This window comes from Pongo pygmaeus, chromosome 10, assembly GCF_028885625.2.
Source record: "Pongo pygmaeus isolate AG05252 chromosome 10, NHGRI_mPonPyg2-v2.0_pri, whole genome shotgun sequence".
In the NCBI taxonomy this organism is placed as follows: Eukaryota; Metazoa; Chordata; class Mammalia; order Primates; family Hominidae; genus Pongo; species Pongo pygmaeus.
The window spans coordinates 45298422-45322112 of record NC_072383.2 but is presented as its reverse complement, the minus strand read 5'-3'; the positions used below and the strand labels follow the sequence as shown (position 1 = coordinate 45322112).

At 55.0% G+C, this 23691-nt stretch overlaps 1 protein-coding gene across 5 annotated transcripts in view; it reads left to right on the top strand.

Annotated features, from left to right (window-relative positions):
• RAPGEF3 (Rap guanine nucleotide exchange factor 3) overlaps positions 1-16613 on the top strand; it is a 36331-nt gene extending 19718 nt beyond the window's left edge. For 2 of the 5 annotated variants that reach the window (XM_054443064.2, XM_054443066.2), the window contains exons 6-28: positions 74-242; positions 865-949; positions 1301-1361; positions 1474-1550; positions 1748-1894; positions 2352-2464; positions 2741-2829; positions 3131-3209; positions 3422-3572; positions 3658-3740; positions 4385-4424; positions 7211-7292; positions 7603-7749; positions 9685-9782; positions 10249-10374; positions 10466-10647; positions 10893-10983; positions 11097-11147; positions 12059-12146; positions 12527-12591; positions 13034-13088; positions 13189-13260; positions 13598-16613. In XM_054443064.2, coding sequence (XP_054299039.2) covers positions 74-242; positions 865-949; positions 1301-1361; positions 1474-1550; positions 1748-1894; positions 2352-2464; positions 2741-2829; positions 3131-3209; positions 3422-3572; positions 3658-3740; positions 4385-4424; positions 7211-7292; positions 7603-7749; positions 9685-9782; positions 10249-10374; positions 10466-10647; positions 10893-10983; positions 11097-11147; positions 12059-12146; positions 12527-12591; positions 13034-13088; positions 13189-13260; positions 13598-13716 — 2270 coding nt within the window. In that variant the 3' untranslated portion in view covers positions 13717-16613. Of the gene's footprint in view, positions 1-73; positions 243-864; positions 950-1300; positions 1362-1473; positions 1551-1747; positions 1895-2351; positions 2465-2740; positions 2830-3130; positions 3210-3421; positions 3573-3657; positions 3741-4384; positions 4509-7210; positions 7293-7602; positions 7750-9684; positions 9783-10248; positions 10375-10465; positions 10648-10892; positions 10984-11096; positions 11148-12058; positions 12147-12526; positions 12592-13033; positions 13089-13188; positions 13261-13597 lie in introns of all 5 variants that reach the window. The other 3 variants (XM_054443063.1, XM_054443068.1, XM_054443067.1) reach the window with 2 other exon arrangements.
• The last annotated feature ends 7078 nt before the right edge of the window (positions 16614-23691 follow it).

The following is a 23691-nucleotide window of genomic DNA, read 5'->3' as shown; positions in this document are numbered from 1 at the left end:
ATTGCACTGGGGTTTCATACCCACATGGCCTCAATTTCCTCTCCTCCCCCACGCCTGGGCCTCTGCCCCCCAGTGAAACACGACTGGGCCTTCCAGGACCGAGATGCCCAATTCTACCGATTCCCCGGGCCCGAGCCCGAGCCCGTGGGAGCTCATGAGATGGAGGAGGAGTTGGCCGAAGCTGTGGCCCTGCTCTCCCAGCGGGGGCCTGACGCCCTGCTCACTGTGGCACTTCGAAAACCGTGAGTCAGAATCCCTGCACCCCGTGACCCCAGGCCTCACACAGCACTCAGATTCTACGGTTTCTCAGATTGATCTCTGGGGGCATCCCTTACCTGTTGTGGAGGGAAGGGAACCTGGCTGGCCCAGAAGCCCCTGGCCTTGACTGCCACGGACTCCCTGTGTGACCTGGATCCCTCCACACTCCCAAACCCCCCCAAGTCAGTTTCTTCCTCTGTAAATGAGGGTGTTGGGCCAGGAGGATCTCTGAGGGCCCTTCCCACTCAGAGACACAGTTGTGGCTGAAAGCAAGTGGGTTTTGGAAACTGCAGTCCGATGGGTCCAGGTTCAAATTCCAGCTAGACTGGCTACTGGCTGGGTGACCTTGAGCCTCCCCATGCTAGTTCCTGTTCTGTCAAGTGAGGATACTAGAACCGCTCCTTAGGGTTGTTGTGAAACAATGCATGCAAAATGCTCCTCACAGGCGCTGCCACATGTGCGCACTCAGTAAAGGTTAGCTGCTGCTGATAACCGTCACTGCTGAGGCACCGTCTGGCACAGGCTTCGGCTGGGTGGGTGGAGTGGCTCCCTGCACCTGGCGGGCCCACAGTTCACAGTGTGCTCCCATCCCTCCTGTCCCTGCAGCCCAGGTCAGCGCACGGATGAAGAGCTGGACCTCATCTTTGAGGAGTTGCTGCACATCAAGGCTGTGGCCCACCTCTCCAACTCGGTCAGTCTTGCCCCTCCCAGCCCTGCCCCGTACCAGGCATCTCCTCTTCCTGTGACTTCCCTGAAACTCCAACTGCTGGGCCAGAGGGCGTTTCTCCACTTCCATCTATGGCTGGAAATTTTCAGTCTGATTTCTTGCCCCCGGCGCTGCCCTGTCTGAAAATCCCTCTGCCTCTCTCAGCCCATTTTCTCCACTTGCTTTGTCTCCTGCCGAATCCTGGGAACACCTGACCTGGCCACATCTTTGTTCCCCAGCACTTGTGCCTTTGGACCTAACCACACCCCTTAGCAAAAGCCTGGCTGCTCTGCACATGAACTTGTCGCCACCGACTCTCCTATCTCCACCACACAGGTGAAGCGAGAATTAGCGGCTGTTCTGCTCTTTGAACCACACAGCAAGGCGGGGACCGTGTGTAAGTCCAGCAGGGCACAAGAAGCCAGGCACAGGGCCTGAACATGGGCAGAAGGATGTGTGAAGGAATGGTAGGTGCCAGGAGGGCCCGGTCTGAGGTATGCTTCTGTCAGTGTTCAGCCAGGGGGACAAGGGCACTTCGTGGTACATTATCTGGAAGGGATCTGTCAACGTGGTGACCCATGGCAAGGTGAGCCCTCCCTCCTCCCCACCCCAGTGCCCTGAGTCCTAACTGCTCCCTGGTCCGTGTCCTCATGGGCAGTGCCTTTGTTGATCTACTGCTGCTGACCCCCTGTGTCTCCTGTCTGGGTTGTTCTCCTGCCGTGGGTCTGTCCTGGCAAGGGCTAGGGGCGGCAGGGGCAGGCTGAGACTGAGGCCTGGCTGCAGGGGCTGGTGACCACCCTGCATGAGGGAGATGACTTTGGACAGCTGGCTCTGGTGAATGATGCACCCCGGGCAGCCACCATCATCCTGCGAGAAGACAACTGTCATTTCCTGCGTGTGGACAAGCAGGACTTCAACCGTATCATCAAGGTGCTGCTGCTGGGGTCGGGGAGGGCAGGGGCCATTCGTCCAGAGAAGTGATGTGGAGCGAGGAGTAGGGACCAGAGCAGAGGGCCTGTAAGAAGCAGGGCAGGTAGGAGATGCTGGGCTATGACAGCTGGCAGTGGGACCATGGCCCTGAGTGTGTGTGAGAAGGTGAAGCCCATAGGGCACAGAAGGGGTTCAGTGAGACCAGTGACCTCAGGCTCAGTGTGGGAGACCAGGGGAAGGGTGGGCGTGCAGGGACGGGGGACTAGGCTGTGGGGGAGGCAGGATGCATGGAAGGAAGGGAAGGCTGAGGAGGTGGAGCCAAAGTCAGAGGTGGGAGAAGGGCTGTGGGTCCCTGTGGGACCGTCATGGGGCTCAGGGGGTGGAATGAAGGAGGTAGATGAAAGGGTCTAAAGCTGGAACATCATGTGTTGAGCTTGGGATGTGGCCTCTTCTCCAGGATGTGGAGGCAAAGACCATGCGGCTGGAAGAACATGGCAAAGTGGTGCTGGTGCTGGAGAGAGCCTCTCAGGGCGCCGGCCCTTCCCGACCCCCAACCCCAGGCAGGAACCGGTAACACACCTGCCATGCTCCCTCTCCACACTGTCTCTCCTTTCATTTCCCAATCTTTGCTCCCTTCCCCTGTGTCATATCCCTGCCCTCTGGCCACCCGTGGATGGAGAGGTATTGAGGGACCAGGATGTGCCTGCTGAGCCAGTCTCCTGCCCGCCCTAAGGTGGGACAGGGCTGGCTAATCGAGAAAAATGATGTAATTGATTATTGATGTCTGCCCAGGTGTGGGAGTGGGGAGTAGTGGCACCAGTGCCAAAGACTGGCTGTTTCTGCTAGGTATACAGTGATGTCTGGCACCCCAGAGAAGATCCTAGAGCTTCTGTTGGAGGCCATGGGACCAGATTCCAGTGCTCATGACCCAACAGGTAAGGGCAAGAGACACCCTGCCTGCTTTCTGACTCATTGGGTGGTCCATGCAGCCTGGGAGAGAGCCAGGTACCCTGCATCTGACCTCACCGAATGCTGGATTGGTCTGTACAGCAGTTGGCAATAAGTCCTCTTCCCTGTGCTCTTGGCTTAGTGGGGAGCACTATCACAGGGGCTGGACACTGCTGGGACCTTGCAGGTGGTGGGATGTGGGGAAGGGTCCTTCCAGCTGTCCATACACCTGTGCTCAGCAGACTTGGCCTCTGAAGCCTCCTCCCATCCCCCCACCCTGTCATACAGAGACATTCCTCAGCGACTTCCTCCTGACCCACAGGGTCTTCATGCCCAGCGCTCAACTCTGCGCTGCCCTTCTGCACCAATATCCTTCCAGCCCCAGGGGGATGGTGTGCATAGGGGATAGGATGGTGCGTGGGGTTGAGAGAAAATCTCACCAGCGTGGCTGTGCTGAGCCCTCTAAATGCCAGCCTGCTGCCAGGCCCAGCTTGCCAGGGGCCCTGGGCATCCTGCCCCTCCTTTGCCTCAGGTGGGTGGCCCTGGTTGGATGTTGTGGTTCCCTTGACTGGTGCCCACCTTCCATGCGGAGCCTGCGGGTGGCAGCGAGCAGGAGCGCAGCACCTACGTCTGCAACAAGAGGCAGCAGATCTTGCGGCTTGTCAGCCAGTGGGTGGCCCTGTATGGCTCCATGCTCCACACTGATCCTGTGGCCACCAGCTTCCTCCAGGTACCTGGGAGTGAGGCACAGCGGGGCTGGGCTGCCCGGGGTGGATGCAGCTACAGCCATCTCAGTGAATCTTGGCTCTTCTTAGAAACTCTCGGACCTGGTGGGCAGGGACACCCGACTCAGCAACCTGCTGAGGGAGCAGTGGCCAGAGAGGCGGCGATACCACAGGTGATGCTTTGACTCTGTTAATTTGCCATTTCCATAACTGGCAGTGTCACGGGGACCAAGAGCATAACGCTCTGGAGTCAAGCACTTGGCTTCAGATCCAGGCTGCACCACTTACTTCAATTCCTTGTTCTTATCAGTCCCCTTGCTGTTCACCCTCACGCCACATGTCCGTCCATTCTCATGCGTCATGCACTCATTCATTTATTCATTCTCATATCCTGAGTGCACCTGCTGTTCTCACTTCCTCCATTGGGCATGCATTTATTACCAAATATCCTCAGTGCCAGCTTCTGCCAGCCCCGCCCAGTACATTTCCTAGACTTTACCTTCACCTTTGCAGATATTCCCACGGGAGCAGCTGAGATTCAGGGGGGTTGGGAGTTCATCTGAAACAGCACTCGATCTGAAACCCTGGGTCTGCATCTGCCTTTAACTTTTTCCTTCCCTCCTGGCCTTGGAAAATCACAAAGTCCAGGGGCCTGATTTCAAGACCTTGTTTGCCCCTCTTTATGTGATACTTACCTGGTCGTGCTTACCTCTGAACCACTGGTGAGGGCTGGGGGGAATCCAGAGCCCCAAGGGCCTCCCTGCTGCAGCCCCAGCGATACCCGGGCTCACTCTCCTCCCTTCTCTCTTGTCTGCAGGTTGGAGAATGGCTGTGGGAATGCATCTCCTCAGATGAAGGTGTCTGCCTGGCCCCAGCTTCTTTCCTCTGCTCTTCCTGGACTGCAGGCCCCTCCTTCGCCCCCTGACCCTGAGGGGCTCTGTGTGCGTGGGAAGCTCTCCTCCCACAGACACACCCTTGGGTCTGTGATAGGTGTTCACGGGGCCCTTGCTGCATGTGGTGCCCTGGGCCAGGCCGTGCCAGGAGGCGCAGAGGCCTAAGGTGGCCTCCCTCCTCCCCCACTCCCTGACTCAGTGGGCCTTTTATTCCTTTTGGGAGGTAATTCATGCCCACGGGTAGAGCCTGGGAGATGAGGAATGGTGGCTGGAGTTGGTCTCTGAGGCCCACGGGGCTCCTGGTGGCCAGTGCTGTGGGAGCTCAGAGGAAGGCGAGGCCCCTCCCTGGAAAGTCAGAGGTGGCCCCAGGCCATTCTCAGCTGGGGCTTAAAGGGAAGCAAAGAGGGGATGAGAAGATGTGACTGCAGCCAGGATTTGGTTGAGGAATGGTGGGAGAAAGAACTGGAAAGGTAGATTGGGTTGGTGGTGGGGAGGGCTGCACTGGGAATAAAATCCAGGGGCCTCACTGGCCAGCAGGCTCCCCATGGTCCCACCGTACTGTGCGTCCCAGCCCCTGCCTGCTGGAGGCTCTCACTGGCTTCTTCTCCTCTGCAGGCGAAGCCTGTTCTCCCCTCAGGGCCTTTGCACTTATCCCTTAGCCTGGAAGTGTCTTTCTCTGGCTCTGCCTGACAGGATCCTTCTTGTTCTCCTCTCAGCCAAATGCTGGGTTCCCAGACAGGCCCCCTCCCATCTCCCTATCCGGAGCACCCTCCCCTTTCTCCCCACCATGCTCTGCCTTGGTGTCCTCTGTGATTTTCTTCAAAGCACTCTCGCCATGTGGAGTTGTTTTCTTTGCCTACTTGCTTTCTGTTCTTTGGTATCTCTCCCGTCCCACTGGAGGGTTGACTTCCCTCCTGTGGGCCCCCACCTCCGCTTCTTGCTCACATGCTGCCTGGCTCTTGGCTGACGCTCAGAAATTGATGTGGGCTCGCCCTCCCGGGCCAGGCACTGTGCTAGGTGCTGATGCTGCACTTCATTCATCCCTGGCCTGTGAGGCTGCAGTCAGGCAGGGGGCAGAGTAGTTAAACAACCTGTGATGTGCAGTGACACGGGACACTTTCCCTGAATGTGCACTGGAGTCGGCTCCTGAAAACGGGAGGGGAAGAGCCAACTCCAGTGCAGATTCAGGGAAAGTGTCCCATGTAAGCGACTACTGGAGCTGAGAGCAGCAGGGGGCGAGGGTGGACGAAGAAGAGGATTCCTGGTGGGCAAACCCAGGAGGAAAGGGAAGCCAGGAGGAGGATCCCTGGAGGAGCGAGAGTAAGAGCAGGACCCCAGAGCAGGCAGGAAGTGGGCAGGGCCCCCTGGGCCAGGGACAGGGGTCTGATCTTTGTCCTAAGAGCAGTGCAGACCATTAAAGGGGTTTGAGCCAAGGTTGGCAAAGTCTGATTTGTGTTTTGAATAGGTCAGCTAAAGAGCCTGGGCTTTCTCCAGCAGACAATGGCCGCCATTGAAGCCAAGTGCGGGAGCTTCACAGGGCTCTGGTCAGGCAGGTTGGAGGAGGAGGGCTGGAGGCACCTGGGAGGGAGGAGGAGGAGCATAGTTGGGCCATTGGAGCAGATAAGGAGTGAGGCCTCGTGGGCAGGTGGAACTGGAGTTAGCCTGGGCAGGGGAGGAGGGGGCATGGGAGACCCATTTCAAAGAAGAATCCTCAAAGCAAGATGAAAGCTACAGAAGTGTGGAGGAGCCTGGAGCTGGGGAGAATGGTGGGGAACAGAGTGGTCTGGGAGGCAGGATGCAAGGATCCGATGGGTATATGGAGTGTGAGGTAATGGACCACTCATGTGGAAGGATGCAGGGGGTGTTTGAGACCGGGGTTTGGAAGAGAGTTCAGCACTGCTGGTAGTTTTGGGAATCACCCATGTGCAGGTGACACATGAGGCAGTGAGGAACTCTGCAGGGGTCCCTGAGATTTGGAAATGTTTGGAAGAGCAATGGATTGAGGTCTGAACCTGGAGGATCTGCCATACGCAGAGCTGGGAGGAGTGACAGAATCAGTACCAGAGTCGGAAAAAAGCAGGCTGGGAAGGGGAACCTGCGTCAGGAGCCTTGCCTGGCAGGCGCTGCCCTGCCAGCAGAGGCCTGACAGTGGTTTCCACGCACTGCATCCCTGCTGTGGGCTGGGACAGGGCTGCTGACACAGTGTCGGAGCACAGAGGGGGAAAGGAGCAGGAGGGATTCCAACTCTGCCAGTTAGCAGCTGTGTGGCTTTGGGCATGTTACTTAACCTCTCTGAGCCTCATTTATTTCATCCATAAAATGGAAATAAAAATAATACTTTTGTCAAAGGTGCATTGTGAATATTTAGATCCTCAGAATAATGCCTGGCTTGTAGCGAATGGTAGCTGGAGGAAAAGGAAGAGAAAACCAAAGTCAACAGCTGAAGGATTTTCATATTAGAACTGCTCTGGACCTATCTGGCAGAGGCAGAAGCACACACACAAGGGTGGCGGGGGGGGGGCGGGGTGGCATGGATTTGCCCCGCCCTTAGACATGTTGTGTCTTCTCCTGGAGCCTTGGTCCCAGGCACCTTACCTGAGCTCAGGTGAATGCGGCAAGCAGAGCCCTCTGGTGGTGTGAATGCTGTGTGGTGCCGGTGCTCCTGGTGACACAGGGCCCTCACAATCCCTCCCTCCACACTCTCCTCTCATGTCCTCCCAGCCTTATTTTCTTGTTCCTCTTCCTCCCAGGCCCGGAACTTGCCTGTTTGGCTCCCCAACCAGGACGAGCCCCTTCCTGGCAGCAGCTGTGCCATCCGAGTTGGGGATAAAGGTTGGTGGTCTGAGCCAGCTGGGCACAGCCCGACATCTGCATCCTGCTGTTTCTGCCTCTCTTGTCCTGCTGTCGTCACTCTTGACCTCAGTGTGCCTGGGCCAAGGTGGCATGCTGTACTCCTCAGGGTCTGTGTTCCAGGCTGCTGGCCAGATCTGCCTCCTGCATGCCTCTTTTTTGCTCAGGGCCTCCCCACCTGCAGCTCAGCCTCTTGGAGATCCCTCCCACCATTACTGCAATAGCTGCCCTCTCCCTCCTGGGGTGGAGATCAGGCAGCCCTTCCCACAGCTCAGTCTGGTCTCCTCTTCAGTCCCCTATGACATCTGCCGGCCAGACCACTCAGCGTTGACCCTGCAGCTGCCTGTGACAGCCTCCGTGAGAGACGTGATGGCGGCGTTGGCCCAGGAGGATGGCTGGACCAAGGGGCAGGTGCTGGTGAAGGTCAATTCTGCAGGTGGTGAGTTATGCCCCTGGATAGACCCCAAGGGAGGGTGGCCCCTCGGATCTGTGCCCAGGTCCCCCAGTCAAGATCATTGTCATCACTGTCATCTTTCTGGTCTTCCTCAGTGTGAATGATGGCTAGCATTAATGGGAGGTGGAGTGCATCTGTTCGAAGTGCATTTCATGCGGTGGGTAAGAGCATAAGCTCTGGAGCCTGCCGCTTGCATTTGGCACCAGCCCTTTAGCTCACCATCTGTGTGTCCTCTGGCAGGGTACTTCATCCCTCTGTGCTCAGTTTTATCATCCATAAAATGGGAATAGTAGGAGTACTTGCCTACTGGAGGAATTGTGAGGATCAATTGAGTTCATCTGTGAAAGCATTTAGAATGGTGCCCGGCACATAGTAATACATAAGTATTAGCTGCTATTATTATCATCATTTGTGTTTAGTCATTTAATATGAAATAATAACAATCTCATGAGATACAGGTACTTTTATCCTAGTTTCAGACAAGAACACTGAAGCTCAAAGGGCGTGAGCTATTCCTCAAGCTCACACAGTGAGAGTAGCTGGTCTTGGAACTTTAGTCTTCATCTGTTTAGTCACTCAGCAAACATTTTTGAGGGTCAGCTATGAGCCAGCAATATGTTAGGAGCTGGAGATACCACAGCAGGTAAAACAGGTCAGCTTGATGGTTAAGAGCATAGACTGTGGACTCCCAGACCTGTGAAGGCTTCTTAGGCTCACCATTTACTAGCTGTGTGATGCTGGGCAAGTTGCTTAACCTCTCTGAGCCTGCATTTCCTCACCTGTCAGATGAAGACTGTAATTGTATCTACCCACAGGGTTGCAGTGGCTACTAAGTGAGCTAATGTGTGTAAAGCACTTAGCACAGGGCCTGCCGCCAAGTCAGTGCTGAGAACATGGCGGGCTCAGGAGTATTAAGATGGGCCTCCAGAGAACCTGGAACATTCAAAACCACTGTTCTCTGCGGAGGGCACAGGCCTGACAGCTGGAACCCAGGGCAGACAAGAATTAGGGGCGTTCAAGAAGTGGGGATGAGAAAAGAAAAGCCTTCTTCCTTCAGGAAGTGGGGAGAGATGGAGGTCACCTGTGTGCCCTGCCCTGGGAAGCACTGCCCTCTGCTGGCCACCTGGTGAGTTGCAGTTGCCCAAAGGTCATGTTTATTGAGACCCTACTATGTGCCAGGCACTGTTTAGAGCACTGATCTCCAAAGCACTTGGACTGACACCCATGTCAATAACCAACATTTAATTAAAACCCACACCCCACTGTGTGAATATTTGTTTGTAAGTAAAACACATATATTACTACATTAATATCATAATAAAGATAGATAAAATAGAAATTGATGGAGTAGAAATGCAAAGCAGGTAGAAAAAATAAACCTAAGTAGAAGAGCTCATATTTTCCTCGGGCACATGGATGATCTGATGTACCTTACTTTGGAGGCCACTGCTCTAGGGACTGGGGACTCAAGCACAGTCCCAGTCCACGAGGAGCTGATGAAAATCAACACCAAGGTTTATATAAGACACTTTGTGATTTTCAAAGGGCTTTTATACATAGCATGTACTTATAGCTACTATTTATATACATTATTTTACTTGACTTATGAAATAGTCAGGGCAAGTCTTATTGTCTCCATTTTACCAGGGAGGAAAGTGAGGCTGAGAGAGGCTCAGACCCTGCCCAGGTTCTTCCTGACTCACAGAGAATCTTTTCTCATCCTCTTGGATGTGCTTCCCTGGGCTGCGTGGCTGCGTGGGCAGATGCACCTGTGTATGCTGAGCACCCACCCAGGACTTCAACCCCGCTACTAGGAGAAACCACCTCTCAGCCCCTCAAACAGCACCTCCACCCTGGCCTCCAGCTGGTCCCTGGCCTCCCTCCCTTCCCCCACCCAGGCCACCTCTGCTGTCTTTGCAGATGCCGTTGGCCTGCAGCCAGATGCCCGTGGTGTGGCCACATCTCTGGGGCTCAATGAGCGGCTCTTTGTTGTCAACCCACAGGAAGTGCATGAGCTGGTAGGGACCAGGCAGGGTGCCAGGGCCCAGGGAGGAGATCTATTTTGAGTGTGGCAGGGGTGGGTTCTGGGGAGGGTCCCAGGGAGAAGAGGGGGGAGGCACCTGTCTCTGGCTGCTGCTGGGTCCACAGCACACAAAGGAGTGGGCCTCAGCTGATGGGGGAATTCCCAAGATTGTGCAGGGCAGGGGCCGGTAGCACTGGTTGGGAGCTCCCAAGGAGAAAGAGGAGGACCTGCCCTAGTTAGGGGATCCCCAGGAGACAGGAGCCCAAAAGGAGGGGTCTCACCACTGGGAAGCCCTATCCTCCAGCTGCTATAGCCCCTAGAGACCCTCTACTCCCCGCTCCTGCCCTCCTAACCCTCCTCCTAACATGAGCATAGAATCCTTGCCCCAACCCTCTCCCCCTACCCTGTGCCTTTCCCTGGATTCCTCAGGCAGCCCCGCCTGAGCACTCTCCCACCCGCAGACGCCACACCCTGACCAGCTGGGGCCCACTGTGGGCTCTGCTGAGGGGCTGGACCTGGTGAGTGCCAAGGACCTGGCAGGCCAGCTGACGGACCACGACTGGAGCCTTTTCAACAGTATCCACCAGGTGTGGGAGGCAGAGCTGGGGGAGGAGAGCAGGCGGCGGGGCGCCCGGCTCGGCTTGGCACTCGCTGACCTCTCCTGCTGACCCCGCCCAGGTGGAGCTGATCCACTATGTGCTGGGCCCCCAGCATCTGCGGGATGTCACCACTGCCAACCTGGAGCGCTTCATGCGCCGCTTCAACGAGCTGCAGTACTGGGTGGCCACCGAGCTGTGTCTCTGCTCCGTGCCCGGCTCCCGGGCCCAGCTACTCAGGAAGTTCATTAAGCTGGCAGCCCAGTGAGTCCCTGTCCAGTGGGTAGGGCGTGGCCAGAGTCCCCGGGCTACCTTTTCCTAAGCCCCCCTCTTTGCTTAGTATGTTGCCAAATCTGCCACCCTATTTGTTCCCTGGGTCCCCTGGAGCCTCTGCCTTCCCACCCCATCCAGCTTGGGTCTCTGCAGAGGCTGGCCTAGCTGTTGTCTGGGGGCACTGTAGGGGTGGCTGCTTCCCTTACCCTGAGGGTCTCTGGGTCTTCTGCTCACAGCCTCAAGGAGCAGAAGAATCTCAATTCCTTCTTTGCCGTCATGTTTGGCCTCAGCAACTCGGCCATCAGCCGCCTAGCCCACACCTGGGAGGTAAGTGTGGTCTGGCGGGCCCCCTCCTGAGGTCAGGCCTCAGGCCCTCCTGGGAGTGCTGGATGGGGCTGGGCCTCCCCCAGAGCAGCCGCTCATCTGCTGCCTTTTCACAGAGGCTGCCTCACAAAGTCCGGAAGCTGTACTCCGCCCTGGAGAGGCTGCTGGTGAGTGCTCAGCCCTGCCCGGCCTGGCTCTGCTAGGATCAGCTGGGCTTGGCCCTGCCCTCCAAACACCCTCACTCTTGGCATCCCCGCAGCCCCTCTACCCGTCCTTTGTCACTTTCAGGGTTCCCAATCTCGGCCCAGGTCCTAGCTCCGGCCTGTGAGTTTGGGGAGCTGGCTGAGGAAGGGGTGTTCAGCACTAGGATAGGGGTTGCACAGTGCACTCTGGCCTCAGTGTGTGCATGGGGGCAGGAGATCCTGTGTCTTCACAGCATGTGGGTGTCCGGTCCTGGGGTCTGAGGTGCCAGGGCAGTGTCAGGGGCTCCAGAGCCCAAGGGCCTGGCATGGAGCGCCTGTGTGCACCAGGGCCTGTCTGCCCCTCGGGAACTCCCAGGGGCTTGTGGGCTAGACCAGTAGAAGAGGCGAGGATAGAGTTGGGGGTGGAACCTCCCACCTCTAGGAACTTTTAAGGATTTTGAGGGTTTTGACTGTTCTGGAGAGAAGCAGAGAAGAGGTACTTCATCAGCATAGCCTGGGAGCTCTTGAGAGAAAATCCACCTCGTGGGGCTCAAGGGATTCAAAGGAGTTTACTCTCCAGAGAGAGAAAGGGAGAGAGAGGGAGGGACACAGAAAGAGACAGGGATAGAAAGGGACAGAGAAGTTACAGCGACAGACTTTTCCAAGAAACCTGGGGCCCCTGTGACTAACTGCTGTGAATTTTCTCAGTGCTAATGGGAGGTTGGAAGCCCCGTGTTCGCCTGTGACAGAGCCTGGGTGAGACCTGGGGCTGAGGAGAGGCTGAGTTGGGGCCTCTGCACCTGCTGTGGGATGGGCATGTGGCCCCTCCTTGGTTGGGTGGGGTCTGTGGTGGCTTATGGTGTGTGCAACCCCCTCAGTGTGGCTTCTTCCCTTAGGATCCCTCATGGAACCACCGGGTGTACCGACTGGCCCTCGCCAAGCTCTCCCCTCCTGTCATTCCCTTCATGCCCCTTCTTCTCAAAGGTAACAGGGCTTCCTGCCTCCATCCCTCCATTCCCCCCTTCCTGCCTCCATCCCCCATCCCTGCCTCCATCCCCCATCCCATGCCTATCTGTATGTGCACCCACACTGTTGGAGAGATTATGCCTCAAGTGCTGATGCCTCAGGGAGTGCAGAGATGAATTAGGAGTTCTTAGGCTGGAAGAATGAAGACATCCAGACAAATACGGGCTGCCTTCAGGGCCTAAGAGATACAAGGAAATGCTGCTGGGGCTTGGAGGGGGCAGAGGCAGGGGCTATATGGGGTGAGGTAGGCCCGAGGGAGCCGTTATGCCCTTCACCTTTTCTGGGCTACAGGAGGGCAGAAGTTTGGGGACCTGTGAACAAAACCCGTCTCTTTGCAGACATGACCTTCATTCATGAGGGAAACCACACACTAGTGGAGAATCTCATCAACTTTGAGAAGATGGTGAGTCCAGGGAGAGCAGGCGTTCACTACTAACATAGGTTGGAGGACATGACTGTGGCCTGGGAAGGGGCAGGGCTTGGAGGCAGCTTAAACTTGTTATGAATAATATGAGGATAAATACTTACTGTGTAATAGCCCCTGCCTTATTCCACTGCAACTGGGTCTGCCAGGGTGCCAGCCTCAGATGTCTCACCATTCAACGAGAGCCCTTCCAGCCCTCTTCTCTCTAAGCCTTTCTCTCCTGGCCTCTGCCTTCTGGCCTCTGCCTGGTCCCCGCTGGGCCTCTGGGTGTGCTGAGGTGAAGTACACATGATGCCACATAACCAAGCATCTTACAGCCCCTGATCCTTGGTTCAGAGGGAGCTTGGCCTCCCTGCTGCTGCACAGGGCAGGACAGGGTTTCTCCCTCAGGCAAGAGCTCATGCCCCGGTGTTGTCCGCAGAGAATGATGGCCAGAGCCGCGCGGATGCTGCACCAGTGCCGAAGCCACAACCCTGGTGAGAGGGCGGGTCCCCAGGGTGGGAGGTCTCCCACCCTACATCCTCTGTGAGGCTCCAGGGTGGCCCTGACTCCGTGACCCCTCCCCACCCCCCCCAGTGCCTCTCTCACCACTCAGAAGCCGAGTTTCCCACCTCCACGAGGACAGCCAGGTGGCGAGGATTTCCACATGTAAGTGGTGGGCGATGGTGGGTGGGCGGGGAGGGGGGTGCTCATGGTAGTTACCCATGGCTGGCACATCCTAAGCACTTGCCATGTGCCAGGCACGGAGCCCGGCCCTTCCATACATGATGTTGATAATGTTCAGACTCTATGCTCTGAGCCAGGGGGCTCTTCGGTCCCCTCACCCGTGGGGTGGGCAGGGACAGCCGTCTTTAGGAATTGGTGATGGGAAGTGGTTGGTGGGTGGTGGAGGGCAAGAAGGCAGATGTGATATGGCTCCTTGGAGGGGAAAGGTTGGGTTCCACAAAGGGGTGTCAGTGCCTCCCTGACCACTCTCCTCCACCAGGCTCGGAGCAGTCCCTGAGCACCCGGAGTCCAGCCAGCACCTGGGCTTATGTCCAGCAGCTGAAGGTCATCGACAACCAGCGGGAACTCTCCCGCCTCTCCCGAGAGCTGGAGCCATGAGGAAGGGCTGGGACTGGAGCTGGAGCAGGCACTTGTGGCCGGGAAAGCCAGGGCGTGCCGGGCCAAGATACCCACAGGCTGGCCACAGCTGGGCAAGGCTCTCTGTGGAGTGGACTTGAGTCCCTGGAGCAGGCAGCGTGGAGGCAGCCGTCCCCTGTGATGACTGGCGGCTAAGGAGGACCTCGGAGTGGCCCCGAGCAGGGAATAATGAATGACCCAAGGCCAAGGAAGGGAGGACAGAGAGGCCCCAGGAGTGGGTGGAGAGTGTAGTGCGCTGGGACGTTGTGTGCAATAGAGAGCTCTCCACACCAGGTGCTTTCCAGATTCTGTGCCTCTGGCTTTGTTGTCCAGCCAGGCCTGCAGTTTATTTTCACAGTGGACACAGAGAGAGAGAGAGGCTGCATGTGTGTACCGTGTGTGGCAAGGGCAGGGCTTTGGCCTGGGGCAGGGGCCCCCTGCTTTCTTTCCACAGCATCTGAGATAAACAGTGGGCAGTGGGGCTGCGGGCCTGTGTGGTGGTCCCTGAGGAGCTTTATTGTTACTGTCAACATAGTAGTATGTTCCAGGCCAGCCCGGAGGGGGCGTGGCAGGGAGGCTGAGGCCCTGCCCTCTGGGAAGGAGCTGTGGAGGAGAAGCAGCCCCATGCTGGGCACGGGCCAGGCTGGGTGCAAGATCCTGATGCCACCCAGATGTGCCTCCAGGGCTCTGGCCAAAGGGCGGGCTGGAGCCTGGAGCCCCTGTCAGCAGCCAGCCAGGGTGACCATCAGCTCCCCATGGTGGTCCAGTAGGACTTTACAGTCCAGGTGCAACTGGCAGCTTCCTTCCAACTGCAGTCCCCGCTCTTCCACACTTGAGCTCATCCTGGCCTGTTGGGCCAGGCTTCTGGGGTCTTCTAGGGGTGGCTCGTGATAGAAACAATGCTGAAGCTTCCGCGGAGAGCCCGTCGCTTGTTGAGGCCTAACAGACTTCCGGGAAGTCAGGGTTTATCATCAGTGTTGAGAATGGTCCCAGCAAGCTCTGGTCACACGAAGTCCTCTCTTCCCTGCCCCTTCAGCACTTCCCCTAGGTACCAGCTACTGCCAGGACCCCTCCTGCGAGGCAGAGCTCACCCAGGAAGCTCCAGGGACTCCACCCTCTTGCCTCGCTATTGCCCTGAGTCCTGGCAGCAGGAGGCACTTGTCTGGCCAGAGAGAGACCTCATGGCCCCTGGCATGACCCCCGAGTAGGTATTGAGGCTGCAGGGCCTTGGGCGTCTGGAGGCAGCTGGTATGGCCCCTCTGCACTTCAGCCCCATGGATGTGAATACACAGGCCTGCTGCTTCCAGAAAGGGTCAGAGCCTTTAGCAGGGGGGCAGCACAGCTGGGCTTAGACCTCAGATGACTAAGTGAATCTGAGCAAGTCAGTGAACAGTTCTCTGCCTTCATTTCTCCACCTGTAAGCCAGGTATGATAAACGCCATCCAGCGCTTAGTGACAAACACATAAAACTGTAGCTCCTGCCTCTGTAGCAGAGGTGACAGCCAAGGGCAGTCCTGTGCTATCCAGCCTGGTAGGGGGGCAGCCTCGCCTCAGGTGAGGGCTGAGGAAGAGACTGAGGTGGAGCAGATGGCAGTGGTAACAAAACCAGTTCCCTTGCCGTGGGTGGGGACAGAGGAGAAGCACGGAAGCATCCGGAACTGAGCAATCAGGACAGGAGGCTCAAGCCTGGGTGAGTCAGGAGTCCAGGGGCTTTCTTCTCCTCCAACCCATTGTCTGCTGGTGTCTCGGCAAAAGCCAGCCAGCCAGCCACGGCCCTTCGCCGTCCTTCAGACTCCAAGGTGAGCCCAGCCCAGCGACACAACAGAAACCAAGTGCCACAGGGGCTGGTGTCCTCCACCAGCATTTCTCCTCTGGTCACATCTACGTCCTGATGGGACTTCTCCCTCCTCCTTGGACCATCAGCTTTACAGTCCAGACCACCCTGCAGCCACCCTGTGGCCTCCCAGCTGCCCCAGTCTCTTGGGCAGGACAGCTTTTGAGCCTGTTGGGAGAGACCTTGCCAGGAGAATGGTGCCCAGGGCAGGCAAGAGGACACAGACTCTGGGAGCTGGAAGATCTGCGGCCCAGGGGGCTGGGCCACTCCCAGAGAACAGGAGGCCCAAAAGCGGGGAAAGGCTCCATGTTACGGTGGCCCCATGCTGGGAGGTTGTGCTGCCTTCTGTCTCCCTGACTGCCCAAGCGTGGGGTGGTGTGGGGCAGGAGGCATCCTCTGGTGTTCCCTAGCAGCCAGGCTGTGCGCAGGGGCTCCCATTTTGTGTCTCAGCTGCAAGAAGGCCACAAAGGGAGGAGGGGCTCATGGGACTGCTGAGAAGAAAGTGTGCGGAAAGGGAGTGTGGCCCTAGATCAGTCCTTTAAAAAGCCTGTTACCTGAAAGGAGGTCAAGCAGAGAGGAATGGCTGCGTGTGTGTCCTACGGGGCAGGACAGGACAGAGGGAGGTCATTGTTACACACACATCTCCCCTCCTTTCCTCCTTCCCCTCCACTTCCCTGTGAAGGCCTGAGGCAGGCTGTGGCCAGGCTCAGGCCCTGACTGTGGGGTACACACCAGGGAGGGCCACGCCTGCCCGCAGAAGGGGTGGAGTGGTCAGTGGAGCCAGCACCCTCTGCTGCTTCAACATCTCCACCTGGAGCCAGCTGTCCCCTCTCTCTCAGGCTCCATCCGAACAAAAGGAAGGCACAGCCTGAGGTCCGGCACCCCATCCCCCTCCATTCAGAACCGAGTTAGAGCTGGGTGGGGGCATGCCTGCCTTCATATGCTGCCTTATGGCTTTTGTGTCTCCAACAGCCCTCAGCCTCTGGCTGCTCTCCTTCCCAATAGTCACAAGATTTACCATGATAATAATAGGTTAAGACTTGAATAATGTTTTCATCTTCTTTCATCTTCACCCTGTCTCATATTATGTTATTTTTATCCTGATGACAGAATAGGTACTACAGGTATTTTTACCCTGGTTTTACAGTCAAAGAAACTGAGGCACAGGCAGGGTTGCCCAAGGTCACATAACTGCTTAATAGCAGGGTAGACAGGTGAAGTAACTGGATGTGTATCAGCCATGCCTTTTCCCCATGCCCCCGGCACTCCCCATGACAGCTCCCTGAATCCCAACATTTTATTCTTTTGTAGGATTAGACCCAAGCATATAAATTCCTTTTTCCCTCTCTCCATTCCCACATTCTTTTATTTTCACGTACTTACTATAGGCCTTGTAGGGGCTCTGTGAACAAGACACAGGCCAGGTGCTGTGGCTGATGCCTGTAATCCCAATGCTGTGGGAGGCTAGGCATTTGAGACCAACCTGGGCAACAAAGCAAGACCTGGTCTCTATAAAAAATAAAAATTACCCGGGTATGGTGGTGTGCACCTGTAGTCCTAGCTACTTGGGAGGCTGAAGTGGGGGGATCACTTGAGCCCAGGAGTTCGAGGTTAGAGTGAGCTATAACTGCAGTCGTCCTTTCTTTGGTTGACAGAGAAAGACTCTGTCTCTACAAAAGGAAAAACCAAGACTGGTAGTTCTGGCCCTCATGGGGTCAATCATCCAGCTAGGCAGCCAAGTCCATCAGTAACAGAAGATGCTGAGGGATAAAGTCCAGAGCAGCAGAATCCCAGGGCTGTAGCATCTCAGTGCTTACCCCAAGCATTGAGGCCCAGAGCTGCTCCCGTCGGAGCATAGGTTTATAGCCCCAGCTCCCCTGAGCCCTGCACAGCTCTGTCCCCTGAGATGGGGATGCTCTCCACTCACCACTGGCACAAGCCACCTGAGTAGCAAGCAGGTATGGTGGCTGGTGGCTGCAGCAAATTCTGACCTGGCAGTTGTCCTCAACCCCTTTCTCCCTTCCACAGACCTATAGGCCAGAAAGTACACGTCTTTCCAAAATGTGTCCTAGCACCCCAACCCACACTCAGTATTGAGCTCCTCCTACATCTGCCAGGCCATGGATCTATACTAAGTAAGTGTCCACCCAGGCCTGTCCAGTTGCTGCAGCCAATTCAGGCACCCTCCTCTCAGATTCTGGACTCTTCAAGACCTGAGCTGTAGCCTTCCTGCAGCACAGTCTGCTGGCATCTGAGGGTGAAGGGGCTTGCAGGCCACGGCAGGGGTGACTGCCGTCCCTCCCAGTGATGATAAAACTGGATCATCCTGAGGAGCCGAGCCTGACTCAGCTGCACTTAGAAAGAGTCTTCTCTCGCATGCCTGGGGGCCTTCCTGGTGCAGGTGCCTCGATGGGGTCAGGGGAGGATGCTGCTGGTGGTAGCTGGTAGAACACGGAGGAGCCTGGTGACTCCCAGAAGAAGACAGAAGGTTAAGCTCACAGCTTGGACCCACTTTTTGTGCTAGGAGGTGTGGGATTCTGGTTGTGCATGTGTGTGTAGACTCTGACCAGTGTGCACCTGGACTAGGGAGCTGGATGCTTCAGGCTTCACCCTGACTCTGCCTGCCTTGCTCTTGGCCCTTGGAGAGCACCTGGGTCTTGGTTTTCTCACTGGAGTGAGTCGTAGGCAGCTAGAGCTGTTTTGGACTGCTGAATGGAGGGCTGTACTGGCTTTCCTGGCACTTAGGCAATCCTAGCTAGCAGAGGGGTAGAGACAGGGTGCCTTTTTAGGGGGCCATGACAACAGGATATTTTAAGCTTACTTGACCACCCAGAAAAGTGCCCTGTCCACCAGAGTATAAGGCAGCATTGGGGGATCCCATAGGTGGGCAGTGTGCTGGGGCAGGGGGGCCTACATCTCTCAGCAGCCCTGGGCAAGGCAAGCGCCTTCCTCTCCTTGGGCCTCACTTTCCCCGTTTAGAAAAAGGAATTTGGATGAGAAGTGTTTAACGATCTATGAATTTGGCAACTCAGGGTGTCAAAAGGGGAAGGGGTGTAGGCCCCTTTAAGCATCTTCCCCATGGTGGCTTCCAGCCATGACTGCTCGTGGGAGGCATAGTGAGCTGCAAGCACTGTTTTATTGGAAGGGTTCTCAGAGCTCCCTACCCCTGAGTGTTGCTCCCTGCTACCTGCCTGAGTGCGTGACTGCTTGCCTTCTACTCTTTGAGTTCTAGTTGTCAGTAGAGGGCCCCTGCTATGTAGATACATAAGTTGGGAAGATTCTAATGGCCCAATTGTAGATTCTAATTAATATTTCTAATGGTCACTTTTAAAAGAATAGAAAAAGAAGAGCCCCGAGGCAATGGCCTTAGGGGAATTTTAATGGCATGATCAGATGGCAAGGTCCACAGATGATTACTTAGGGTGGGAGAATGTTACAGGGGTCCTGGGAAACAGGGCATCCAGGGTGGGAATCAGAGGGAGAGGTAGGTGGCCAGTTTCACCCTCTCAGCGTTGCTGGGGCTGAGTCCTGCAGGAGCAACCTGTGTGCTGGAGGGAGAGCCTGCACATGCAGGCTGGACTCCGGTGGCCCACGGAGAAGGTCAGCAATCTCTGTTTCTCTTCTCCGGTTCTTGACTTTGCGCCAGGCAGCTGTGGATAATCTCATCAAATAGAGCACAAGGCTCAGGAGGCTGAGCCATGGAGTTGCTGCTCTTAGCTTAGCCCCATTGCAGCTTTTAGCTTCCCCCAGAGCAAAGCACTGTTCCTAAGGCTGCAGGCCACCGCCCCGGAAAACAGGTGGTTCCTTTTGGCACCAAACCAGGTGAGTTAGACAGTGCGACTCATCAAAGGGCCATCCCCAAGACTTGAAAATACTGAGGGTGCACGTTTTTTAAATGAAAATGTATCTTTGGAATTGTAAAGTAAATATTACATAATAGAGACTGTAGATGAGAGAAGCTGCCACCTTCTCACTATTGTCATTTTCAGAACTTTTTTTTTTTTTTTTTTTGAGACGGAGTCTCGCTCTGTCGCCCAGGCTGGAGTGCAGTGGCGCAGTTTCGGCTCACTGAAAGCTCCACCTCCTGGCTTCATGCCATTCTCCTGCCTCAGCCTCCCGAGTAGCTGGGACTACAGGCGACTGCCACCACGCCCGACTAGTTTTTTGTATTTTTAGTAGATGGGGTTTCACCATGTTAGCCAGGATGGTCTCAATCTCCTGACCTCGTGATCTGCCTGCCTTGGCCCCCAAAGTGCTAGGATTACAGGCGTGAGCTACTGCGCCAGGCCCAGAACATTTTTATTTGTATTTTTTTATTTTTATTTCTTTGAGATGGAGTCCTGTTCTGTTGCCCAGGCTGGAGTGCCGTGGTGAGATCTTGGCTTACTGCAACCTCCACCTCCCTGGTTCCAGCGATTCTCCTGTCTCAGCCTCCCAAGTAGCTGGGATTACAAATGTGCATCACCACGCCCGGCTACTTTTTGTATTTTTAGTAGAGACAGGTTTTCACCATGTTGGCCAGGCTGGTCTCGAACTCCTGACCTCAGGTGATCTGACTGCCTCGGCCTCCCAAAGTGCTGGGATTACAGGCATGAGCCACCACGCCCAGCCACAGAACATTGTTAACATTAATTTTTCAGGCCTTTCCTAACCATCCTATCTAAATTACGCCCTTTGTGGCCCTATTTTTTTTTTTTTAACAACAAACATCTGGCCTTATTTATTAGGCACTGTTCTAAAACCTTTGCAAGTATTGACTTATTCAATCCTCACCATAGCCCTCTAAGGTACTCTTACTTGTTCTATTTTAGATCTACGGGGGAAATTGAGGCACAGAGGGGTCAGGGAACTTGCCCAGGATGGTACAGCTGGTGAGTGGCAGAGCTGGGATTCAAACCCAGGCAGCTTGGCTTTAGAATCAACAGTCTGAGCCTCATGTCCTGCTGCCCAGATCTGGCTGTGGACGCTCTTTATTTATGTCTTTCTTTCTTTCCAGCCGCTGAGCTGCTCACCCTTTATCCACTTTGCTTATCACACCGTCTGGCACACAGTGGCACTCAAGTGCTATTTGTCAGGTGAATGAAGGAATGAATGAGAAAGGGGGAATTTCCCATAACCCAACTACCTTAGCACAATAATTATGGTAATTTTGACAGATTGTAGATTTCAAATCATGGGTCAGGAACCGCTCCTGCCAGTCCTGTTGTCCCGTCATCGTCTTTGAGGCCAGAACAGCCCAGCTGTGCCAACATACCTGGGGCGAGAGGCAGCCCATGTTCCTCATGCCAGTGGCCAGCTGCGGGTTGGCCTCGGGCCTGTCTCTTTCTTGATCTCGCCCTTACTCCCTTGCTGTCTCTCTGAGCCTCCTTATCGCTGTCTGCCTGTCTTGTCCACTTCTCTTTGTTCTCTTTGTGCCTCTAGACCCTCTTTAAAGCCAGTGGAGTTTGAGGACATGCAATAGTAATTTTATAATCATTACCGGGCAGTGTAAAACAAACGTTAGCACAGCTGGCAAAGAGTGTAGGCAGGTGGTTCCTTTGGGATCCTAAAAAAGCAGGATACAGCTGAGATCTCTGTGACATTGTGGATTCAGAAACTGCTGGAACTGTCCAATCCCTGTGGTGGCTGCCCCTTGTAGGGGTGGTGCCAAGGGTGGCTTGGGGGTTTAGGTCCTCCTAAATTTCCATTAGGCCCCAACACATATACAATATAGCTAAAAACAAAAACAAAAACAAAAAACAGCCCAGTGTATTTGTTATGAAAACACAACTTCGAGATGAGTCTCTAGACCCCAAGTCCCCCCTTTGGATAAACTCTGGAGCTTCACAGCTGCTGGAGACCCATTTGCTGTCCTCTGCTTTGCTAACCATCTTCACTGAGTCTTTAATAACAAGTGGGGCTGGAAGACTGACCAGTGCCCTGATTCATTGACGTATTGATTCATTGCAGGTCCCAGGCACAGGTTGATAATTATCTAACTGTTAGATTCTAACACACATTGGATGGCAATACAAAGGGCCCATGAGGCAGGGTCCCCTTCTTAAAGAACTTCAGAGGAAAAGTTAAATGGCAGTTCAGGGGTTAACTGACACCATGTTGGCAGCAACAGATGGTCAGAGATGACTGTGCTGTGTCAAAGGCACACAGGACAAATATGCACAACCAAGTTCATAGGCAGGAGAGATCCTGTGAGCTGGAGAGAGGTCAGGCTTTGTGGAAGAGTGAATTTGCCCTGGGGCTGGAGGATGAGTAGGAGCTGGACAGCTGAGCAGGAGGGTGGGGGAGGGTGTTCCAGGCTGAGGACCAGCGTGGGGTGTGGTTGGGAGAACTAGAAGTGCGGCATGGGACTATGTGATGAGTGGGCCTAGTTGGGAGGTCTGACGGATATGCTCAGCCCAGGCAGTGAGTGTGATGCTGATGTCAGGGCTGCCCACAAACTTAAACAAAAGCCTGGGAACACAAACGTGGTATACACCATACTAACCAATGTGGGAAAGAAATCACACATGGAGCCACTTCTAAGACACATTCAATAAGAGCAGACATGGGTGACCATCCTGCGCTTCTATCCTGTGGGCCAGGGCAGCACTCCCAGGAGAACCAGCATCTTCATGTGCCAGTGTCCCCTTGGGAGGTGAGTCTGGGCCTCTCCTATGATGGGCCAGCTGCAGGGTCCTTCCGCACTCAGGTCCTCTGCTGAAATGATGTGGCCTTGGTTTTGCAGGAGGATGAGCATGGTAGAACAGGCTGGCTTGGGCAGGTGTCCCTTTTAGTAGTCCTCTGGGTCAGTCTCTCTCATGGCCTGTTGATCCTGACAGATCCCAGACCACCTGTGGTAGCCCAGAGATGAATGAGGCCTACTTCAAACAATGCCCTAATGCTGAGGCTTATCTGGCCTCTGTCCCACCAGAAACCAATCAGTTCCAGGAAGAGTTTTCTAGCCCGGCCTGAACCCTGCCAGTCCAGTAACAGCATAGCCCCTGGCATGTAGTGAGCACTTGATAAATATTTGGCTGATGGAATTCCCACCCTCTACGTCTCTCACAGCTGAGTGCCTCCCAAATCCTTGCCCAAGCAGCCTCACCCTCTTCCTCACTCTCCAAACCTCCACAGAGGCCACAACTGCACCATCTCTGTTGCTATTCTCATCACTGAGACATCATCCACCATGCATCTCCCTCCACTCTCTCCCTACCCCAGCTCTCCAGGACCCAGCCTACCACGATTCCCAACTTGCTGGCTGGTCCCACTGTGGCTTCTTGGGAAGTCTGCAAGGATGGAAAGCCCATGTGAGTACCTAATGGCGGGGGGTACTCAGAAAGAGGAGCTGCAGAGTTCTTGGTCCACAACAGGCTAGCAGGGAAGAGAAAGCTGCCTGAAATCTATCTTAATGTATCTCTCCGTCTCTGTCTCTCTCTCTCTCTCTCTCTCTGTGTGTGTGTGTGTGTGTGTGTGTGTGTATACACATATATGGACATCTAAGTTTATGAGGCATCTTTGCATGAATATGTATTGATATATTTTCATTTATTGGCTTAATTGATTTTTTCTGCCTTTGTCAGCATGTCTTCGGTTATAAAATATGGGGTTTGGGAATCCGATCTGCGAACAGGGCGTATGAGCAGCCGTGGGAGGGCATATCCCAATTCCCCACCCCTCAACCCTCAGCTCCAGAGGCATTGAAGGAGAGGCAGGACAAGCACTTAGGGTTGTTTAGGGAGTTGCGACATCCTATGAGAAGTGGAACTAGATGGCAGTTGAGGTCCCTTTAATTCCAGTGAATTTAAATCTAGACTGCTTTGTATAGTAACCAGACATGATTAAGTGGTGGTTCAAAGTGTGATGTTGTGGGGCAATGGAGCAACGGTGCTTATGAGAATGACCCCTGGTCAGGTGGATCTGGGTTGAGGCACAGCTGCATAACTTAATGATTGTGTGCTTCTGGGCATGTCTCCTAACCGTTCTGTGCCTGTTTCTTCATCTGTAAAATGAGGACAGCAATAGTACCTATTAAGGTTGTAGTGAGAATCAATGAGATAAAACATATGATAAGATAACACACGTGGTAAGTGCTCAGTCAATGTTGCTGGTGGTTGTTAAGGCTGTTATTCTTGTTGAAGGAT